The following is a 22,273-nucleotide window of genomic DNA, read 5'->3' on the forward strand; positions in this document are numbered from 1 at the left end:
CGGCCTGAGCGCGTGGCCTGGCGGGGAATCTGGAAATCGGGCCCCGTGGGCCTTCCAGCTTTGTTCATCTTCCGTTCATCTCTTTAGAAGATCAGGTTGGCTGCCCACGCCCACCAATTATCCCACCCCCAAATAATCCCAGCTCTTAACTTTAAAAAGCCTAAGATGTTTTCAATTTCTCATGATCAGATCTCTTCTAAATCTAATTTCTTTTTCTCTTACATTTCAATTCCCTTTATTCTTCTCAAGGAAATGTTTATATACAATCACTTGCATTTATTTCCCTTTCTTTTCACTTGACACACTCTTAGAAATGCTATTTCTATTAATATCCTCACCGTATTCTGGGAAATATTTTTCCTTAACCTTCATTTTAAATAAATTTCTAGTTGTTTTATTATTTAAAGGAATTTTCACAAAAATAAATATTTCACAGAAAGAGTATTTTAAACTTTATACATCAACTTTTGAATAACAAATTGCTATTCTACCCAAATATGCTGTTCAAGTAAAATGAAAAGTAGTATAAATTATAACAGGAATTCTTTCTTTTACATGTGTAAAAATCTAGAAAATCAAACTGAAAAATACAGATGAGACAATAATCTCACCTTAAAGCAATGAAATGAAAAAGACATTATTCCTGCTATTTCAACAAGCACTTTGCATTTGTTCCAAGGAAACAACAATACCTTCTCATTTTTAACAAGCTGCTTTCGGATGGCAGAATCCCGTCTGAAACATAAAGCTTTACAACATGGTCCAAGGTCACTGAGAAGACTTGCTCTTTCTTCTTTTCGTAGTAACGCAGCCATGTTGAGAGCCCCCAATTCGTGTTCAAAAAGACTGTCTGCATCTTCCAAAAAGGAAAAACCAACAAAAAAACATGCATTAAGTTTTCCTGAAATATAAACGTGTTATCGACTGCTTAGATGAATATTCCACAAAGTCTGTACTTTACCAAAGTTAGCAACATTGATGAAAAGTATTTTATATGAAAGGCAATCTATTATCTGCTAGTCTGAAACAAAAATAAACATTGTTAGAATTTTTTTTAAAGATTTTATTTATTTATTTTTAGAGAAGGGAAGGAAAGGAGAAAGAGGGAGAGAAACACCAATGTGTGATTGCCTCTCACGCAACCCAAGCATGTGCCCTGACTGGGAATCAAACCAGCGACCCTTTGGTTTGCAGGCTGGTGCTTAATCCACTGAGCCACACAAGCCAGGGCCAGAAAGAAACATTATGATAGCCACTTGAAGATATAAGAAAAGCAGACTCAGGAAAGAGAATTTAAGCACTGATCACTATGGGAAGAAAAGTTCAAGTTAAGAATTAGTGAAGTCACATTCAGAATATCGCACACCACACAGCGCTACTTCAAGTTCTAGGTGTCAGGACTTCACTGTAGCAAGATTCAAGTGTAATAACGTGACTGCAGACTATGACCTCTTCAAAGGCAGTCAGGAAAGTGACTAGGTGTTAGTGAGACAATCTGCAAACTTTATCCTAGATTTGGTCACTACAAAATCCCAGACAATGTACTAAATTAAAATACTTAGTTTTCTGTTGCAACACACAAGGTAAAGTACTTAAACTTAAAAAAATAGATGAATCAAGGACAGACTCAATAAAGGGGCTATATTAAAAATAGACAAAGAGGAAGCCAAAATAACAGAATACAACCAGTCAGTAATCAAAATAAATTGCAGGAAGAGCAGCAACTTCAAAGCCAGCCTTCTACGAGCCGGCCAGGGGCGCTACCAGCGCCCGGCCCTGCTTGGGCAGCAGCTGCAGCGAACAGGCTTGTGCTAGAGCCCACGGTGGAGCCATAACACCACCTAAGCACAAACAAAACACCTATTTGGTTGAGGATAAAATTACGTATTTCACTTGCATAACAAAACACTAGTCTCATACAATATACCTAGTCAATTAGTTACATATGTAGCCAACAGGTATATAACATAGGAAAAGCATAAATAAATACAAAGGAAGACTCAAAACCAGCTCGCAAACTCTGGTATCTACCAGAATTTCTGAGGAACTTTTAAAACAGCAGCGTCGGGGGCTCTCCCACTAGACTTGACAGCACCTCCGCAGCTGGGCCGCGACTCTCCCCGCAGAGAGGGGCGGCGCCTCGGGTTATCCTGGGGCGCGAATGCCTGAGCCACACAGGACGGGGCACTGTGTGCTGCTGAAGACCACCACTCACTCCCGCTCCTCTACAGACACAAGCACAGAAGGAACCTGCATGGAGTCCCAGCCATCCCTGAATACTGCTCAGTAAGGCGTTTATTTGTATTGGAATCATTAACACAGGCTTGCAAACCTCCCTAGAAAGATTAAACACGTACTGAAGTACAAGAAAAACAAAGGAAACAAAATAGTTAGAAAAGTGTAGCTCAAAAGAACTTCACACAATAACCAGAAAGCCGAGACAAAATCAATTTACATTTCAGTATACAGTTGACCCTTGAACCAAAGGAAACCAGGGAGCTGCCAACCGGCTACATAGTCGAAAGCCTCCTGTGACTTCTGACTCCCCAATAACTCAGCTGTCCCTTGGTGTTCATGGTGGGGGGACTGGTTCCGGGACCCCTGACGAATAAGAGAACCCACGGATGCTCCAGCCCCTTGTACAAAACGGCGTGGAACAACACACCTGCGAGCTTCATGACACCAGGGCTATGGTGGGCTGACCGTGTGTATGTGGGGAAGTCCACAGGTGAGTGGGCCCGCAGTTCAAACCTGTGTTGATCAAGGGTCAACTGTATACACAAGTCTTCTGCTTTAAATTAAGAATTTATGGTTGTTAGAATATATTTAAAAATTACATGTGGAGTGGAGATATACTTCCTTCAATACTGGGACACTTAAATAAACCAAGTAAAATAGAAAAATATCAGTATCAATTATTTCACCAACATTTACTGAACACCTACTATGTGTCAGGCAGTGTTGTAGGCAATGGCATCAGTAAGAACAGATCATGAGACACTGGGCACAACAGTAAACACAGTGGCATCCCTCAGAGTGTGGACTCGGCATCTTACGGCAGTTCTCTGACAAACCTGCCACAGCAAAGTACAGGGCCGACAGGTACGGAACGAACACAATCTCTCTACAGCGAGCATTTTCATTGTTTAGATTAGCCCACCGTTCAGCCAGGGTCAAACAGGACACTGCAGTGAGCAAAATCAGACTCGACTGTCACTTGAAATGCCGTTAACGAAAGCCGCAGGAGCGAGTGACTTCAGAGGTGGGCAAGACCCTAGGGCTTTCGTTCTGTCCCTGTGCCCACCGCAGCTGCCCGCGCACGAGCACGGCGCCAGCCAAGCAAGGCAGGGAGAGCGGGGCAACAGCCTCAGCTCTCGGTCCCTTGTCAGGTCAATATACGTTCCCAATTGTAATCTGTATGTTTCACGCACATACACTCTGTGCTTACTGGGACATATTAAAGTCAAGAGTTTTACTGCTATGCTAACAGATAAAGGACATGGATTCATGACACAGGTGGTCTGTTCACAAAGTATCCAGCCATGCCCGGCAGGGCGGGGAGTGAGAGAGAGAGAGAGAGAGCGAGAGAGAGAGAGAGCGAGAGAGAGAGAGCGAGTGAGAGAGCGCGCGCGCCCCCGGCTGTATGGCTCAGTTAGTTGGAGAGTTGCCCTGTACACCAAAAAGTTGCAGGTTCGATCCCTGGTCAGGGTGTGTAGAGGTGGCGATGGATCCATGTTTTTCTCTCACACTGATATTTCCCTCTCCCCTCCCCGTTTCTCTTTCTCTCTCTCAAAAAATATCAATACACACACCCTCAGGTGAGGATTAAAAAAAATACAGATCCAATATTGTAAGTGCTGCATGAGAACAGAAGGGAATCCTTTTCAAAGGCATCTGAATAGCCATAGTACGTAATATACAATGTAGAACGGAATTACCTTTGGGTTTTTCTAAAAGTCTCTGACATGTTTCTTTGACTTTGGTAAAGAGCTCAGAACCTGCCAGCTTCTTAGAAATCCCCACTCTTAGCATAACCGCTCCAGGGGTGAATTTCAGGAGCGCAGCCCCGGGTTCCCGTGGTTCTTTTGGATGCTTCGGCATAAGACCGGACCAGTCCACATCTATCACATCCAGTGGATCTGTAGAGTTAAAAGAACAGCAACCTTTTTACACCAAGAAATAGTGTTCTTGCTATCTCTAGAGAAATATAAGTTGTAAAACATAAAAGACTATTAAATAAGTACTTTAAACCAAAAACTTCATATTGTTAAGATGAAATCTTTTCTATAAACACCAATATTTAAAACCTAAGGACCTTTACAAATAAAAAAATGTTTCTCACCAACACGAAACAGGCAAACACATAAAAATCCAAGCAAACCCATTCCTATAAATAGCTCATTAAACTGCCTGAGAGCCCAATGAAAGAATCCCACTATTCCACTGAGAGTAACAGGCTTGACGTTTAAACTTGGAATCAGAGTCCTTTCACGGGTTCAATGTAGGGATCTCGTTTGCATACATGTACACACAGACATGCACACATACGCAAATTTACTTTTTAAAAACAGTTCATTATGAAACTACTTTATAAATTGGGCAGTTGTTCTTATTAACGTTGAACAAATAATTCGTCCATTGACAAGGAGCAGTTGAGGAAATTAAAAAAATAATGTTCTCTTTAGAAACATATGATAGCCAATGATAAAAATAACAATTATACATACCTTCTACATTAGCAGTAAAAAGTGTGACGCATAAGAGCAAATTAATTCAAAATAAAATGTAACACTCTATATACCTAGACAAAGCGAAGATCCTCACTGTGATAAAACAAACAAAAACCCCAAAACTTACTCTTTAATGATCAGGCTACGGGGGTGACTGACAGAGTCAGCAGTAAGCTCTGGCAAGGCATGAAGTACAGCGAGTAAAAGCAATTACTGAATTAGAAAATTGATTGAAAGAGGTATGACTAGCGTTCAAATATAATTTCAACCGCCAGGAGTTCCCGAGCAGCCGTTTGGAAAGCTGGCCACGGCGTCGCAGCTGCGAGGCTCTGGCCCAGAAGCCCAGGAGCGGGGGCGCTGCCGGACGCTCAGCATCTGGTTAGGCTCCAAGTTACTTACAGTATGGATCTTACACCCCAGAAGGGACAGCTTACAATCTTGCTACTGTAAATGAGGCCTTCCCAATTCACAGGCGAAGTCCACTTAAAAATGAACACAGCATTTCTTTTGATGATAATTTTCATTTTACTGGCCTTTCGACATCACTGAAGACCCAAGGGAAAGTCCGAACCGCCCTGCGTTAGTTCCTCGAGCTCGGGAGGGAACACACGCCTGCACACCGCAGGCCCGCGGCTCTGCGCCCGGCCCCGCACGCCCTTACCCGGCATCCTCTCCTCCTCCTGCGGGTCCTCCCTCTTCTCCGCGTCGCCCGCCAGAATCTCATCGAGCTCATCATCGCTGATGGGCTCGTACCCTTCCCCCGCGCCAGAGCCGAGCGAGTGTGTGTCATCCAACCTGGATTCGTCGTCTCCTGCTAATTGGAAAAATTAATCTCATGCCACAAGACTGTCAGAGGAAAGGACATATAATTCAAACCAAAGACGTAGAGGCTGTACACACTACAAAAATCAGGAAAGTATTTTTTTACTAGAATATGACATTTTTAATTATTCAAAACACTTGATAATTCCAAAAGAAAACTGAAAAATTCAATTACTCAAATTTAATTTTAATGGCAAGAACACAGTATGGACAGCTGTATCAAAACAGGTTATACAATTACAGTTAAAATATGAGAAATAAAAGCTAACATATTAATATTATGTGGTGTTAATTGTTATACTAAAACTTTAAGTAAATCCAGACAAATCTACTAACTTCAAAAGGATGCATGAATTTCTTTATCTAAACTCAATGTTTTAAAAACCAGCAAACTCATTCATAAAATTTGTTTGAAACTTAAATCTTAGTTCATTATACTTAATTCATAGGAAGAACTTTATAGCATGAGGTAAAATGTCAAAGTGCTATTAACTCTCCCTGTATTTCCCAATTCATCTTCCCTGTCCTGATGTTATCCTTTAGTTAATAAACATAATTTTATAAAGAATGCTGTAATATAATTTTAACACATTTTTATTAGTCCCACTGGTGTATATTCCATTTCCTTATTTTACCAACTTTTCTCAATGACCTAGTCTCCTGGTGAGTTAGTTGTGAACTTAAATTATCCTAAAATTACAGAGTACATTTAATATTTCTAATCACTCAATGACCACAACCAATAAATGACTTAGAAAAATGGTCACAAGAGAACTATTATAATCATTAGTTCAATTATATTCGATTATACCCCAGGGTGTACCTTCATTAGTACTATGGCTCACAAACAATGCTATTTAAACTCAAAAATGAGAGGAAAATGTGACTGAAGAATGTTGAGATAAAGCGTTTTTGTCAAGGAGGAAGAAGACAGAACCAATGGCGTACTGGAATATTTAATCAGCCGAAAGACGTAAGGCTGTGTAATTTTAGAAGAACGTGAGCTTCACTTGGAGCCCAATGCTACGACATGGCAAACAAAAAGGAGAGTAAAATATGGCAAGCTCCCCACGAGTTTCTGGGGTCTGGAAGTGGACAGATGATGGCAGAGCTTCAGTGTGAGCGCCGGCATCAGATCAGGACAGTGCCATGGAGGCGGGGTCTCCAGGAGAATTCTCAGGGAGGAGGGGCAGGGGGGGTCTGGTCACTGCCGGCACCCAGGCTGAAAGTCACCGAAGAACAAAACGAGGGCTCGCACGTGTGCGCAGGCACACCCCCCTCCGCGGACCGGCTGTCACTCTGTCCTTGTGGCAGGAGCGATGACAGCGACAGGAAAAGTGGCCGTCCTTTCCGAAGGGGCACAGTGGAGCGGCGAGGAAACCAAGCGACTGTAAAATTCCGACAGAGTGCAGGGATGCCATACAAGATGTACCAACAAAGGCCAGGTCAATTCTCGAGGGCAAGGGCCTTTGGCAGAGACGACTTCTTACAGAAATAACCCATAAACTGGGACTTGCAGCGTGCGTGGGAAAGAGAAGCTAGAAGGGGAAATGCATGAGACGCGGGAAAAGCAGGCGCCAAGAAGGCCGGAGGCCGCGGCTGTTCGAAAGCGGCAGCAGGGGTCAGGGGTCCGTGAGTCCTCGGCCAACCGCGGGGCAGGGCTCAGAGTGACTGCGCAGGGCTGCGGCTGGCGCGGGGAGCTCAGGCGGCGTCTCAGAGCCCCTCGCCCCAGGAGCGCGGAGCGCACACAGTGCCCCAGAGCCAGTCTGCCATTACAGGCCGTTTCGGGCAGTGTTATCGGCTCATACACTTGTTCTCAACTGCCCTAGAAAACAGGAATCGCTAAGGGCTTTTTGAATCGCTCTCTGAACCAAGAAGTCACTTCCATTTTCACAATTTTTCTACTTTTTAATGTCTATAGACGTTGCATCTAAGTACTCTTTTATGTCACTTAGGCCCATTTGAACCAAGTCTGCCTTGATAATACTAATGAGGGGAACACAGTTTAAAAATATGGTATGACTTTGCCTTTTAAAATGTACTTCCCTGAAACACAATGGAGTCGCTATATGTATCAGACTATCTTTTAAAGAGAATTTCCTGGGAAATCTAACTAGGAATGGAGCAGTAACACAGACAGAAAGGCACAGCTCACCTTCCACACTCTCACTTCTCTCCGCTTTGCTCGTGTCCTCGAATCCCTGCACGGACGCCAGGTCTCTGTCCAGCCTCTCTCTCTCCATGGCGACGGAGTCTCGGAAAGAGCCTTCCAGGTCTCGTTCGTGCTCAGGCTCCAGTTTGGCTTCACTGCGTTTCACTAACTCCATTTGAGAAGAACTCTCGAAACCCCTGTCCCTGTCTCTCTCCCTGTCCCTGTCCCTGTCCCTGTCCACAGAATCAGAAACAGGCCGCTCCCTCTCCCTGTCCAGGTCTCTCCGTTTGTCCCGCTCCCGCGGCCGCTCCCGGTCCCGGCTCCGCGCCCAGTCTTTGTCGGCGTCACGCTCCCACTCTCTCTGCCTGGCGTCCCTCCTCTCCCGCTCCCGCTCTCTGTCCTGCTCATACCGGTCCCGCTCTGGAAGCCTATCTCTGCTGTCAAAGGACCCGGATCTGGAATGACCCTGTCGGTCCGATTCAGGGGAACTTCTTCTTGAACTATGGCTTCTTGAATCCCGGCGATCTAAAATAAGCATATCATACACAAAGCGTTACCGTGTAAAACAAACAAAATGCTTCCTGTTAGGGCCCTTGAAAGCTTACAATTTATCTTTTTCTATAGTTACTCCCACTTTTCCAAAGAACTCATTTAAGGAAAAAGTGCTCTCTCAAAGTGCCGAAACAGTCCTGGCCGGGTGGCTCTGCTGGTTGGAGCCGGTCCCGTGCACCAGAGGCGGGCAGGCAGGAGGTGGCAGCCGGCGCTCTCTCACTCCGGTATTTCTCTCTCCCCCTTCCTCTATCTCTAGGACAGATGGACATGCCCTTCGGTAAGGGTTTAAGATAATAATAATAATAATAATAATAATAATAATAAAAAAAATACATAAAATATGCAGAACACCTTTCCTTGTCTATTTCCACTATAACCACAAAATATCTTCAAAGAAAGAAGTACATAAAATGGTTAAGCATTAACAGAACCGATCACTTCTTTATCGGATCTCTTCCTATCTCCCGGCTTTATTTCATGTGGTCAAAAGAGACTCGACTATCTGCTGGAAGAGCAGAAAGGTGCAAGTTTTAGGCCTCAGCAAGGGAGTTGAATACCCAAGTCCTCCCACCAAGACAGACTGCTAAAATCTTGATATTAAGCAGACTGACACCACCAGACGTACCCTTATTGTGATGCTGTGTTAATGGCACAACAGCCGACATTCTGGAGAGATGGTGCAGCTTCTATTAAGTTCTTTGAAATTTAGGGCAGGATATAAAGCAACCAATTTGGCATTTACTTTAAAACGGTAATTTGTGTGAAATATGCTAACCCAGGAAACACTGACTAGACTGTAATTCTATTTTATTACCTGAAGAAGTGCTCCGGCTGGGTTCTCCCCGCTTTAATTGGTCAATCCTGGATTTTCTCTCCCCTGAGACTTCCAAGCTCTTGGTTTTTTCTCTGTCCCTGGAGCCACTGTGCAGAACTCGCTTTCGGCCACTCTGGTCGTCTCCACTCCGGTGGGCAGACTCGCTGGACGGGGAGCGCAGCCGGCCAGATGTGTGGCTGCGGTTGCTCCGGTTGCTCCCAAGGCTGCTGCTCCTCTTTTGATCCACTGGCTTGCGGTGCGATGCCTCTTCTGCAGTCCCGTGAGGCGCCTCCACTCTTTCTGCCCGCGTCTTATGGCATTTTCTATGTGAGTCTTCACCGGTGCTGGCGGGGGTGGCGGCAGCGCTGGCGGCGGCAGCGCTGGCAGGAGTAGCGGCTGCAGCAAGGGCAGCGGGGGCAGTCGCAGCAGCAGCTGCGGCCACGGGAGGGGGCGGGGGAGGGAGGGAAGACGGAGAGGGAGTCCTGCCGGGGGTAGCCGCTGTGGCAGCTCGCTCTGCCTCCGTCACCTCGGCTCGGTCAGGCACATCCTCATCCGACCAGTCACTAAACGCTGTATCTTCTTTTCTCGGAAGATCTTCCAGAGTCCCGTCCTTATCGCTGGAGAGTTCAACCAGTCCCTGCTTGGTGGCTGGAGGGGGAGTCCGGGGGCCTCTCTTCTTCTTACTCGGCTGGGCTGCTTCTTCATCGGAAATATCAGACTCGCCTCTGGATCTCTTATGCTTTTTCTCCACACTTTTCTTCTTCTGCCCTTTCTTGGGTGAAAACGCCTGGCCGTCCTCAGACACTGTCCCTGCGTCACCCCTCTCCAGTCCAGCGTCATCCTCTCTCTTTTTTTTAATAGGTTTCTTCTGAATTTTTGCTTTCTTCTTGTTTTCATCATGGGCTCCGTCGGCCGCGTCGCGGTCTTCGCACAGGTGGTGTCCCGTCATGTCTTGCACCCGAGTCCTGGAGCCCTCCATCATTTCTACCTGTTCCCGCTGCTTATCTCCAGAAGACGCTTTCTCCTTGAGCTCCTGCTCTTCGTAGCGCCTTGAGCTCTCTTTCCTTTCCGGTTTACGCTCTTCCTCTCTCCACCGACCCTGCCTGTCTTCTGGGAAGTGCGACGGGCTGAGAGAGTGAGACTCTTGAGGTCGCACGACCTGGCTCAAGAGTCTGTGTCGTTCATCTAACACAGAAAGACAAAAGCGGTCACTCTGTCACCAAGCTAACACACTTGCACATTTCATAGACAGAATAACAAACTCATCTTTTAGTTTCATTTTAAAATTTAAAAAAAGGCAATAATCTCAGTAAACTAGAAATACGGCTTTACTGCCAACAGCAGGAAGGGGCAGTGGCGTTGCGGTGGCGCAACTGGATTTCTAGTGCACCCTTCCGTCACACGGAAGACACTGGGAGGCCACACGGCAGAGCAGGAAACCCGCAGGTCCGCACCCGCCACGGCGCGCTAACGGCAGAGAGCGGCCTCGCGGTCACAGAGGAACACGCACGCGCGCACACAGGACGCACTCCGCTCACTTTTGTCATCCCCGCTGTTGTAGGTGTCGCTGTCGGGAGAATGTTCTCGTCGGCGCTTCGGCGACTGACGGGGGCTGGGACTCCCTTCGTTTCGGTAGCGCTTCCTAAATGGGGCAAACAAATGTAATTTATAAGTTCCAGGAGGTGAAGGAGATTTCTTTACTGTGTTTTTTACTATTATTTCCTTGCTATAACTAGAATATATAACTGTGGGGTAGCAATACTGTCAGAGCTGTATCATACAAAGGTGGCTCCACTGCGTTCAGCTCTTCAATAAAATTCTTCGTCTGTTAAGCCTTACAATTGCGAACTTAAAATACACGGCAACGTATCTTCCTTTCTTCATTACACGTGTAGAATCACCCCACTGAAAATCATTAGACATAGACACTGCAAGGTGGGTACATACAGCAGGAGGTTCAATGTATTTGTGAACCTTCTACTAAAACGTCTTAATTTTACCTTTTTATACCTCACGTTGAGATGCCAAATGAAAGAATACTGGCTTCAGAGTCAAAAAGATGAGTTCAACTTATAGCCATGTAACTTATATGCAACCGTAGGTAAGTTCTTTGAAGTCACTGAATTTCAGTTTTCTCAACTGAGAATGGGGGTAAAAACAAGGGTCCACATACCATAAAATTGTAATGAGGAATAAATTAGTTATGTCATAAGCCAGGCATGCTGTGTAAAAATTAGTTTCTCTTTTCCTTTTAGAACTAAATCATTTGCTTGGTGACAAATGAATAAAATAATTCATATGTTCATTACATTTCTTGTTCTTCAGTTGAACCGTCAATAGGCAGCGATTTATATCTCTGGGTACTTGTTATTCTGGTGTTTTTCCTGTATGTTCATTAACTTCTGACCACCTACTTTTCACTAACATAGTTTGTTAATAAATACTATGGTCAAAAGTTGAGGAACATCTTAGCGCACGGTGATCTCCACGACAGCTCATTTTTATAAAGGAGCGGCCGGGGACAAGGAGGGCTCAGGCGCCGCGCAACAATCCGCACGCCCCGGCTGGTGCCATTCGCCGCCCGAAGCGCCCCCATCTGCAGGCACGGTGCTTTCCCGTCCTTCCAATCTGAGCTGATGCGGGGACTTCCTATTACAGGAGAACGTGGTCAAGTGACACTGTAAGTCTGGAGAGTTAGGGCTCCAGAGGCCTTACAGCTTCTGCTTTTGCCTGCCTGGCAGGTTTCCTCTGTTGTATGTAAAAGCAGAGCTCAGGCTCCTGGCGGAGAAGAGGCTGCGTGAAGGATAAATGAGACGCCCTGACCGACAGCCGGCAGCAGCTGCCGCGCCCGGGAGTGAGGCCTCTGGGGCCGTTCAGACCCGGCTGCACTGCCACGCTCACCCCCAGAGCGACCAGCAGAGGAACCGCTGTGCTGGCCCAGCCACGGCGGCTCCTCCACAGGATGACGAACAAAAAATGGCTGTTTTAAATGCCTAACTTCTGAAATGACTTGACTTACAGCAGGAGATAATGGATATACTAGAATAAATGTAAAACACGCAAAACCCCCCTGAATGTCAAAGCAGTACCTACAGAAACAAAATTAAAGTCAAATAAATCCTATGGCAAGCCTGCAAACCTTCTATATAACAGTGGTTAAAAAAAAGCCCTAGATAACTTCAACTACAGAGATGACAATACAAATGATGAAGGCATCAAGGTAATAACCTCACATAAGTAGTTACTGTCATGGAGCCGTTTGACTAAGCATTTAAGGTCCTTACCAATGCCTGCACTGTCTGGCCACAAAAAAAACAAGAAATTTTTGCTATTATAAGCAGAGATCGGGAAAATGGAGAAATACTACTCAAAGCATAGGACGCATGTAGTTAAAAGACAGATTTCAGAATTTTAACATTAGAAGAGAGCTGAAGAGGTCAGAGAAGAGAAATAATACACGTTATGTGCCTCCTTGTGTTAAAGGAAGTCTCTGAATTTTATGTAAGTGTAAGATGTTTTTGATGAAATGAGGGTCAACTCCAGAACGTCTTGGCCGTGGGCCCCACGGCAGCAGCCTCCCGTCTCGTGCCCTGCACTGTGCCTGTGACCACGGTCTGCGGCAGGAACAACAGGAAAGCCTACGGCAGGGGGTCCGTCCTTACCCCAGGACGACGGGCCTGAGGAAGGCGCAGAAACACTGAAGATGCGCGCTTCTTACAGGGCCGTTAACTCCAGCAAGTCTTGGTTTTGTGCCCGAAAAACTGCAAACATGACCGATCAGAGTCCAAAACCCTCCTGGCCAGTGACTGGCTCCCCCCTCGTCTGCCCCTCTGCGGCTGAGAGCCCAACACAAAGGGCACAGAGGGTGCGGAGCGGGCAGGGCTGCCTCCGCCGTGCTCTGGAGGGGACACTGCTGAGACTGGGCCAGCGCAGAAGAAAACAGTGCAGGAATGGAAGAACACGGACAACTCCTGGTGCTTTCTTTGAGAATGTGGATACCTCAGAATATATGAAAGATAACCCTAGGCTCCCCAGATACTTGAGCAAATAAATTCTTTCTATTTAAAAAAAGGAGGGGGGGGGTGTTGAAATGCCCTCAGATGTATTTATGAAATAGTAGTAACCCGTTCTTGTCCCCAACTACCTGCTGTACTCCGCAGCCCAAGAGAGGACCCGCCCCCCGCCCCCGTCCGCCAGCGGTGCAGAGGTTACAGAACCCCCCCAACCCCGGGTGTTAGGCCACTGGGACTGCTCCAGCGGCCTGCGGGACGGGACTCCAGGTCTTAGAGGTCTTAGAACACAACGGTTGGGAAGGATTATCAGGAGCAGCATCGGCAATATCTCTTGGTAACCAGTCAGCTCCACGAACTAGTTATAAAGTGGATGTGATTCAAGTTTGGTGATTCTATCACTGTTACATTGGTTTCCTGTTCAAAACAAGCCTACAGCAGGTGACTAAGCCACTGTGCCAGCAAAAATGTGATTTAAATAAGAATGATTAATTACATTCCCTGGATACATAAATAGGAGGATGAAAAAACTTATTTTTTTCCAGACAATTCAAAAATTTTTAAACACCAAATAAAAAAAATAAAATTAAAATACAGGTAAACATGGAGAAGAAAAAGAATGAACAAGACGTCAGGGGCACCCTCAGAAGCCTGTGGTGATGCCTTCAAACGGGCTCCTGCAAGGCCCCTGAACCCCTGAACCGCCCAAGGCCGCCCACCCGCCCGCTGGCCCCACGCCGCGCTTACTTCGACTTCCTCTCCTCGTGGCCCTCGCGCAGACTCCTGTCCTCGCGGAGATCTTCTCGCTTGTCTCTGCGGTCCTCCCGTCCCTTGTCTTTGTCTTCCCAGTCCCTCTGGCGCTCTCGTTCTTTCTCCCTCTCTCTGGCCCTCTCCCGCTCCCGCTCCCGCTCCCGCTCTCGCTCCCGCTCCCGCTCCTCTCTCTCGCGCTCCCGCTCCTTCTCCCGCTCGCGCTCCCTCTCCCGCTCCCTCTCGCGGTCATGGTCGCGCTCGCGCTCGCGCTCCCTGTCTCTCTCCTTCTCTCTCTCCCTGTCCCGCTCCCGCTCCCTAGCCCGCTCCCTTTCCAGCTCTCTCTCCTTCTCTCTTTCCCGGTCCCGCTCCCGCTCCCGCTCCCGGTCCCGCTCCCTGTCCCGCTCCCGCTCCCGGTCTCTTTCTCTCGCCCTTTCATCTCTCCTATCGTCCACTCTGTCTACTCTTCGTTCCTCTCTTCTTTCATCACGCTCAAGCTCGTCATTCCTTCCCTGATGTCGAATTGGTGAGCTTGGTCTTTGATCTACAATGAAAATCAAGTTTTGTCAATGATTAATTTGACAGATAACCTATTGGTAAGACAGCATGGCAAATCTTAAATTTTTTCTGTGTGTAGGGTCACAGTGGCAATAAATATAAATCAGGTACTATCTTTACTTTCAATTTAATCATCCAAATAATCACCCCTCGATGTTAAGAGATGTTTTTTCCTTAAAGGTAATTTCATCTGCCCTCTGACTAGCGTGCTGGCTGCCCCCGATCGATCGCCCCCCCTCCCGCGGGCCCGGACCGTCCTCGGCATGCTCCGTGCCCTGCCTCCAGCCCGCGGCTCCAACCCCGCTTTCTGCCGTCTCTACCCTTCACCTCTGATCTTCTCTGTCCCCCCAGCAGGACCTGAGAACACTGGTGGCAAAGGATAGGGGCAGCAGGAGGTGTAGAACATAGGAGCTGAAGGAAAAAAAAAATTTCCCTCGTAAGTCACACCTCGAATTTCAGGCAAAAATATATACATAGCAAAGTGCAGCTACTATGTGAAGGATATATAGTAGAACAAAACAATTATTTTTGCTGCAATATCAATTTATTATAAACTAAAATATTAAGGGTATGACACTTTGTAATCTTGAAATAATTAAATGTAAAAAGTGTTTCATGTTAGTGACAGGCTGATAATAACTACTAATAAATGAAAATTTTTATTGAATTATAGAACTGGTTACTCAGATGAAGAGCTGTTTTTCTTAGAGTACTAACTGATAATCTCATCATATTATATAAATTCTTTCCCAATTCATAAATCATGTAAACACAGAGGAAATTAATGCATGGTGCCAAGCTGCTCCCTTGAGCAGAAAATTTAGTCTGGGATCAAAAAAAGGATAAGAACATGGCATGACTTTTCCCAAGGACAGCCACTGCGGAAAACAGGTCCCTGTGGTGGGACTGAGGTCACTGTGATGCCTGTGCTCCTATATTATGTAACACGTATCCGTTAACTATGAAGGGGATACTATCATAGGGCCGACATCGCAAGTGGACTATCTAACAACTGCGTAGGCAGAATAATTTTAGGGTATTTCTAGGGAAGAGCTCAATATATTCATTCAAATTTCCTTTCTTACCACAAATGAAAGAATTATCCATATATACTCTTCAGAACAGAAGTTCATAAAATTTTAAAGCTAAAACAAAAGCAAACCTTGTCCAGCCTCCCTCCTTCCCTTCTTAAAAACAGAGAAACTGTGGTCCAGAAGTTTGCTTGCGAACGTCACAGAGACAGTAAGTACATCAGGCCTAAAAGCCAGCTCTCCGAAACCCTTTCTTGCTTTTGCAGAAACCAGCTTGAACCGAAAATGGCTTTATGCACTAGGCTTTTGATTCTTGGAATGGTATCTGATTGTCTGAATTCCTGGTTTGGGGGGTCATATGAATGTCCCAGTGATTTAAAAAAAGCTGAAACAAATTCAACCCTGCAACTTATAGTAATAAGGGAATGGACACTCTATTTTGTGTCTATTTTCCCAACCAAAAAGACAATGTTTCTTACTTCAAAGAAAGTGGAAAGACCATAAGAGCACTACTTTACTGTCTAAGCTGTCTTCTCTGTCTTCCCCCAAAATGTGTTCTCCGAGGACGCGCTTCTTGGCCCACCCTTCCCCTCCCCCGCCTTGACGGGTGGCTCACGCCCCTGGAGGCTGGCGCCCAGCCCCGCCGCGCTCAGACACCACCGCGCGCTCTCAGGCCGCAGCCCTACAGTTCATAGTCACTCAGACTCCGACCAGCCCTTCTGAGACGCCCCCGCCATCCAGAGTCTGCCCGGCTGGCACCTTGGTCTTCAGCCTCCTTCCTGATTCTCTTACACTTTTTTGATGAAAACTCTGTTCTCCCACCAGCTTAAGAAGAGTTATCACGCAGGTAGTAAAATGGCAATTAAACCTAAAATACTCAGCCTGACTTACAGGCTGACAACTGGGTCGATGAACTCTGACCAACCCTCTGTCCCCCTTCCTTTTCTACGAAGCAGAGCACACTTCTACCCCAACCTCCTAATTCTTCACTCTTCAAAACATTTAGTCCTACGTGTCTACACACGCTGCACCCTCCCTGCAGGGTGTTTCTTCCGCTGCTCCTTCTGGCAAACTCTTCCCATCCCTCAGACCCTGATCCGGATGTCCCCTCCTTAGGAAGCTTTCTGGGGTTCCCTCAGAGTTCTGCTTGCTCCTTTGTCTCCCCAAAGAACTGTACATCTCGGAGAATTCATCACACTCCGACTGTCTCTTTGTATCCTAATGAGCCCGTGAAGCACCACGGGCAGGACCTGAACTGCGGGGAACAGAACAAGTCAGCCACCCTGAGCCTCCCTGCTGGCCACCCGGCTCCAGGCACACGGGTCCTCTTTCAAACTCCGAAACACTCAGGCTCGCCCGCCCCTAGGATCCGGCACCGCTCTTCCCCCGCACGGAACCTTCTCAGCTTCGGCCTCCGCCACGCCACGCCACGCCTGCTTCTCCTCCCACGGTTAGGCTCTGCCTGAGCGTCACTGCCTCCCCGTGTCTCACAGACGCCTTATCTAGACAAAAAACAGGTCCCTCTCTTCTCCTTTATTTCCACTTGGGTCCCTCGTGTGTGGCCCTGACAGCACCGAATAACTGCTTCATTTGGGGGGCTACTTCGCCACTCTTCTACAAGCACAAGGGCATTCGGGCCCCGAGAATCCAGCCGGGCACCCGGGGCGCAGTAAGCGCCTGCAGACGGTGCAGCTCGCGTCAGAAACGCTGGTCTCTCTCCATCACAGGGGTGGCATTCACGGATGCAGTTACAGTAAAGGAAAACAGGAGGGGAGCAAGACCTGCGGTTAGAAGACCTCAGTGTGGACTCTACCTCTGGAACGTCTCTGTTATGTTGGAAAACTGCTACCCTTTTCTTAGCTCAAATCTCTTAAATTATAAAATATCAACTTTCTTACACCTACACTCACAGAGATAGTGTACAGATAAAGGGACTTTAAAGGGTTTTTAAAATATATATTCTCTGACAATACTGTAAAGGACATTAAGTTGGAGAATACATATAAAGCAACTATCAAAGTTCTTGGTAACTCAATGCATGTGTGGTTGAACTAAATATAAAACAAACCAAATGCTACTACTGAATTCAGGCATGCCATGAGAAAAACCTGAGCTGGGATATCAAACTAGAAAGAAAAGGAAAAAAGAAGATATACAAGCATTAGCAGGACACAGTACCAGGAGGTGAATCAGCATTACAGGAGAAATAATTTCCGCTATGAGCACAGAGCATGTAAGTGAACTCCTCTCTCGTCTGTAACTAAAGGACTCACGCACATCTTCTAACCCACACGCACTGGGCTCACCCTAGCAGACTCAGCCCTGCAGCTCCCGCCATCTGTGCCTCTCGTCTCACCTACACTCCCCCAGGGTGTGCCGTGTCTGGGAGACGGCCCCCCTCCCAGTACCGCCCGGGGAGGACACGGCGTCGCCTCTCGCTTCAGCTCACTGGGGCGCGTCAGTATTCAGTTCCCTCCTCCGTCAAGTCTTCTACAATCATCATCTCGACATTGCAGTAAACCTTTCTTTAGTAACCAGCCAAGGTTAGGGAGACTTTCATAAAATCTTAAATGTTCAACGCCCCAGTATACGCAGGCAATAGAAGCTTGTGAAAGAAAGTACGTATCACCCTTCTTAAGCAGCTTCTAGTAATCATGCTTCAAACTTGATTTAGGAGATCATCTACCAGAGTTAACAGAAAATGCCTAGCTTAAGATACACAAGAATGCAAATTTAGCTAAAGCAGACCCTACATCTCCTCATAAGGGAACATGAATAAAATGTTTCTCCAAACAACCCTAGGCTTAAAATTGTCATTTTTCTCTATGGCAGTCCTCACAAAAGTGCTCATCACAGCTACTGAGTGAGTGGCCAGGGTACTCAGATGAGAAGGCTTAAGTATCTTCTGAATCGGAAATGCCTGAACGGCACCCGAACCCGCCTTCTGTAAAGGGCTGTGTGAGCTCCTCGGTCAAGGCGAGAGGCAGGCAGGGCGCCTTGGCTCAGGCGGGGGCAGGTACCCATGGCCTGGCTTCTGCTGAGTCGCCACACAGGCTCTGGCAGAGCTACTTACATCTCTCCCTACACTAAGTAAACAAGATAGAGTGTATGAATGAATGTAACAGTTTCAAATGTGTCAACATGCAAAAGTCTTGAAAGACATCTTAGGTTAAAAAGTAAACTGATCACTGGTTTTTAAAGAAAACAACTCTCCTAGTCCATGCTGGTCACTATTTAACATGACCCCTGCGACAAACCTCTCTCTCTGTTGTCTCGGCGGTCCCTCTCCCCGTGTCTTCTCTCGAAGGAGGAGTCCCTCGGCGGGTCTCGGGCGTCTCTCTCGGGGTACCTGTCTCTTTCAGGGTAGCCGCTTCGCGTCTCCCAGCTCTCATGGTAGTTGCTGCTACTGCTGTGACCGTCCACTTGAGAAGCTCTTGTGCCACGGCTTCCTAAACAAAGGAGGTTCACGCCCATGTTTACAGGCGCACTTCATTTAACAAGTTTCATCAGTCACTATCTTTCCTACCAAAAATAAAACATACAAAGGTGTTTTTTCTTTAATTCCAAAGTGGGCTAATCACTGTTGGAAAGAATACCAACTGTGGGTCAGAACACTTAAGGTGTCTCACAACTGACGGGTAAGCGGGGTCTCAGTTACCCTCATCGACAATGGGATCATAAAGCAAGAAGGTACGTTTCAATTAGGCCCCAAACAACAAAATAAAACATAAAAACTATTGATTCATATCTAATCACGGAAATATCATGAAACACTAAAAATATGGATATATATTATTGCTTTGATTACAGTTTATAGTAACAACATCCCAACACAGAACCAAGGTGATGGCTTTCAGCAGGCGAAGGGTAAAACACACGGCGGCCACCTGCACCCCGGCGCACCACCACGAGGGACGCTGCAGACACACGAGCAGCCCGGACGAACCTCAGGGAAACGGTGCTACGGGAAAACGTCCATTTCAGCAGCATACGGTCAGCGTGGTTACTTATACAGGGGACACATCAGTGGCTGCCAGGGTCAGGGACAGGGGAGGGAGGGGCTGAGGCTGTGGCTAGGGGAGACAGAGCTGAGTCTCTTGATCACGGTGATGGTTCAGTTACACAGCGACTAAAGACAACAGCATAGTGGTTCCTAACAAAATTAAAACTATAACTATCATAAGATCCAGCATATCATATGATCCAGCCGGAATACATCCAGAAGAACTGAAATCAGGATCTAGAAGAGGTATCAGAACTCATGCTCGCTATAGCATTATTCACAATAACCAAGAGCAACCTAAATGCCCAGTGACAGATGAATGGATAGAGACAGTGTGGTACAGACATACAACAGAATACTATGCAACCTTAAGAAGGAAATCCTGCCACGGGCAACAACATGAATGAACCTGGTGCGCCTTATGCTCAGTCAGGTAAGTCAGACACAGCAGGAAGAGTATCACATTACATCACTTACGCAGGAAATCTAACATAGTCTAACTCATAGAAGCAGCAAGAAGGAGGGGGTGCCAAGGGCTGGAGGGAGAGGAACACTGGAGGTCGCAGCCAAAGGATACGAAGCACCAGCTGTACAAGATGAGCGAGTCCTAGAGACCTGCTGTATGGTCGGTGCCTGCAGTTGGCAGTAACATATCAGAAACTCCAAACTTTGGTGAGTGAGCAGATCTCATGTTAAGTATCCTTATGACACAGACACACACATGCAAATAATAAAAATAAAGAGAAGAGGAAGACATTTTTTGCAGATGACATTATGTTTATGGCATAGACTGCGGTGTATACTTATTTCCAAGCTCATCAAGTTGTATACATTAAATGTGTACAGCTTTTTGTACTTCAATCATACCCCAATGAAGTGGTTTAAAAACAAGTACAGAGAGAGATACACATCTTACACCTAAAAGGCGCAGAGCACTGAAGGAAGTGGAGCATAATTCTAAATACTGTAACAGGGTATTTTAATAACCCAAATATCTTTAAAGAATATTTTAGTTATTAAAGACCAGAAAGAAAAAATTTAAAACTTTTTTTAAAAGACTACATAAAACAACTAGGAATGAACAGGTTAGATGTCATATTAGATGGTGCTAAGAGAAAATAAGTAAAAAAAAAAAAAAAAAAAAAAGTCTGAGGATATGCCCCAGAGAAAGAAAGATAGGTAAAAAGATGAAAAATTTGAAAGGAGTGTTAAGAATCAAGAAAGATACAATGAAAGATTCAAAATACAAGGTGTGTCTGGAAAAAGTCCAGCCATTATCAATGTAACGAGAATGGTTTGTGTGACACTGTTGTGACCTGGCAGCCAAGGAGAGGGGACTGGAATGCGCACGTGTCAACAATGACGCCTTCACAGTACTGGGCGGGGTGGGGCGGGGGGAGATGGTGTTGAGTGAGCATGTGAACTGTATGGCTGTCACATGCAAAATGACTGAGCGAGAACAACGAAATCTGCGTCGGATCTTGTACTAGGCTTGAACGCTCCTCTCCAGAACCTATTCAGGTTATTCAGGCCGCAGCCGTGGCAACTGGTGACTGGCAGTGTCCTCAGGAAACACGCCCACTCATGTATCACATCCCAAGCAGAGTTATTTTTGCAAAACATCAGATCACTCAGGTGACTCAGCCCCCCTACAGCCCAGACCTGGCGCCCTGCGACTTCTGGCTTTTCCAAAAAAACTAAAGTCACCTTTGAAAGGGAAGAGATTTCAGACCATTGATGAGATTCAGGAAAATATAACAGGACAACTGATGGTGACTGGAACTGTATGAGGTCCCAGGGTTCTACTGTGAAGGGGACTGAGGTGTCATTGTCCTGTGTACAATGTTTCTTGTATCTTCTTCAATAAATGTCTTTATTTTTCATAGTACATAGCTGGATACCTTCTGGACAGACCTTGTAATGTCTAACATATGCCTCACTGTATACTGTTCAGAGTCATAGTTAAAATAAAAAAATACAGAAAGCCTGAAAGGATGAAAACAGGTATATCAAACAAATACTAACTAAAAGGAGTCTGCGGAGTGACGTCAGAGGGACAGCAGCATGAGAGGGTCCCCCGGTCTATCCTGCTGAAGTTGCAACAATTTGAACTCTAACTTATGATTCAACAAAGGACTCCGTGCTCACCACACAACTACGTCTGAGAGATCCCCGCGCTGAGACAGCCGTCGGGGGTGAGCAGGAGAGAGAGGGGGGCGGGGAAGGGAGAGCAGTGGAGCCGCGCGCCAAGGCCACAGCAAGGCGCTCGCTGCAGGCGCTGGGCAGGAGAGGAGGGGACGAGACTGCGGCCTGCACCCCGCAGCCCAGAGGGGCGGAGGTCCACGGAGGCGAGCGCTCCTGCTGCAGCGGCTGGTACGGTGCCCGGCCGACCCTGGCAATGCGGGCAGAGAGGGAGCTCAGAGGTGTGGCATGGCTATTAGGCGGCCGCTGTGGTGGCTGCCATTGCCAGACGGGAAAACACAGCCGAGAAGCCTGGCCACCTCCCCGCAGCCCTGCAGAGGGTGGGACCCTCCTGCACACACTTCCTGCGGGCCTGAGACCTGGAGGGACAGAAGCGCCTTCCCGCGAGCGGCAGCCGCGGGCTGCAGCTGAGCCCAGAGGCAGGGGCAGAGACACAGAGGTGAGGCCCCTGGGAGGGGGGCAAAGCCACAAAGGCCCCCGGCAGCCTTGCCCAGGCAGCCGCCCCCACTCGCGGTGGCTGGACGGGGACCGTTTCTGGGCGCAGGGGGAGCGCTGGAATTTCGCCGGCCTGAAGCCGCATGTCCCCAGCGTTCCCCCAAGAAAAGCCAAGACAGGGAGAAGGTGAGGGGCCTTCAGCTTCACGTGAAGCTGT

General features: G+C 46.9%; 1 protein-coding gene across 6 annotated transcripts in view; it reads right to left on the bottom strand.

The window, feature by feature from the left end:
- The window catches only part of ZC3H13 (zinc finger CCCH-type containing 13), a 47,779-nt gene that overhangs the window by 3,267 nt on the left and 22,239 nt on the right, over nucleotides 1–22,273 (bottom strand). For 2 of the 6 annotated variants that reach the window (XM_054586518.1, XM_054586517.1), the window contains exons 11-19: nucleotides 18,674–18,865; nucleotides 14,713–14,796; nucleotides 13,828–14,371; nucleotides 10,609–10,712; nucleotides 9,071–10,255; nucleotides 7,708–8,229; nucleotides 5,392–5,544; nucleotides 3,939–4,139; nucleotides 693–856 (exon numbers count right to left, since the gene is read on the bottom strand). In XM_054586518.1, coding sequence (XP_054442493.1) covers nucleotides 693–856; nucleotides 3,939–4,139; nucleotides 5,392–5,544; nucleotides 7,708–8,229; nucleotides 9,071–10,255; nucleotides 10,609–10,712; nucleotides 13,828–14,371; nucleotides 14,713–14,796; nucleotides 18,674–18,865 — 3,149 coding nt within the window. The remainder of the gene's footprint in view (nucleotides 1–692; nucleotides 857–3,938; nucleotides 4,140–5,391; nucleotides 5,545–7,707; nucleotides 8,230–9,070; nucleotides 10,256–10,608; nucleotides 10,713–13,827; nucleotides 14,372–14,712; nucleotides 14,797–18,673; nucleotides 18,866–22,273) is intronic. The other 4 variants (XM_054586520.1, XM_054586519.1, XM_054586523.1 and 1 more) reach the window with 4 other exon arrangements.

The sequence above is a fragment of the Pteronotus mesoamericanus genome, unplaced genomic scaffold (genome assembly GCF_021234165.1).
Source record: "Pteronotus mesoamericanus isolate MK-2021 breed Mesoamerican mustached bat unplaced genomic scaffold, CSHL_Meso_final contig_94, whole genome shotgun sequence".
Taxonomy (NCBI): domain Eukaryota; kingdom Metazoa; phylum Chordata; class Mammalia; order Chiroptera; family Mormoopidae; genus Pteronotus; species Pteronotus mesoamericanus.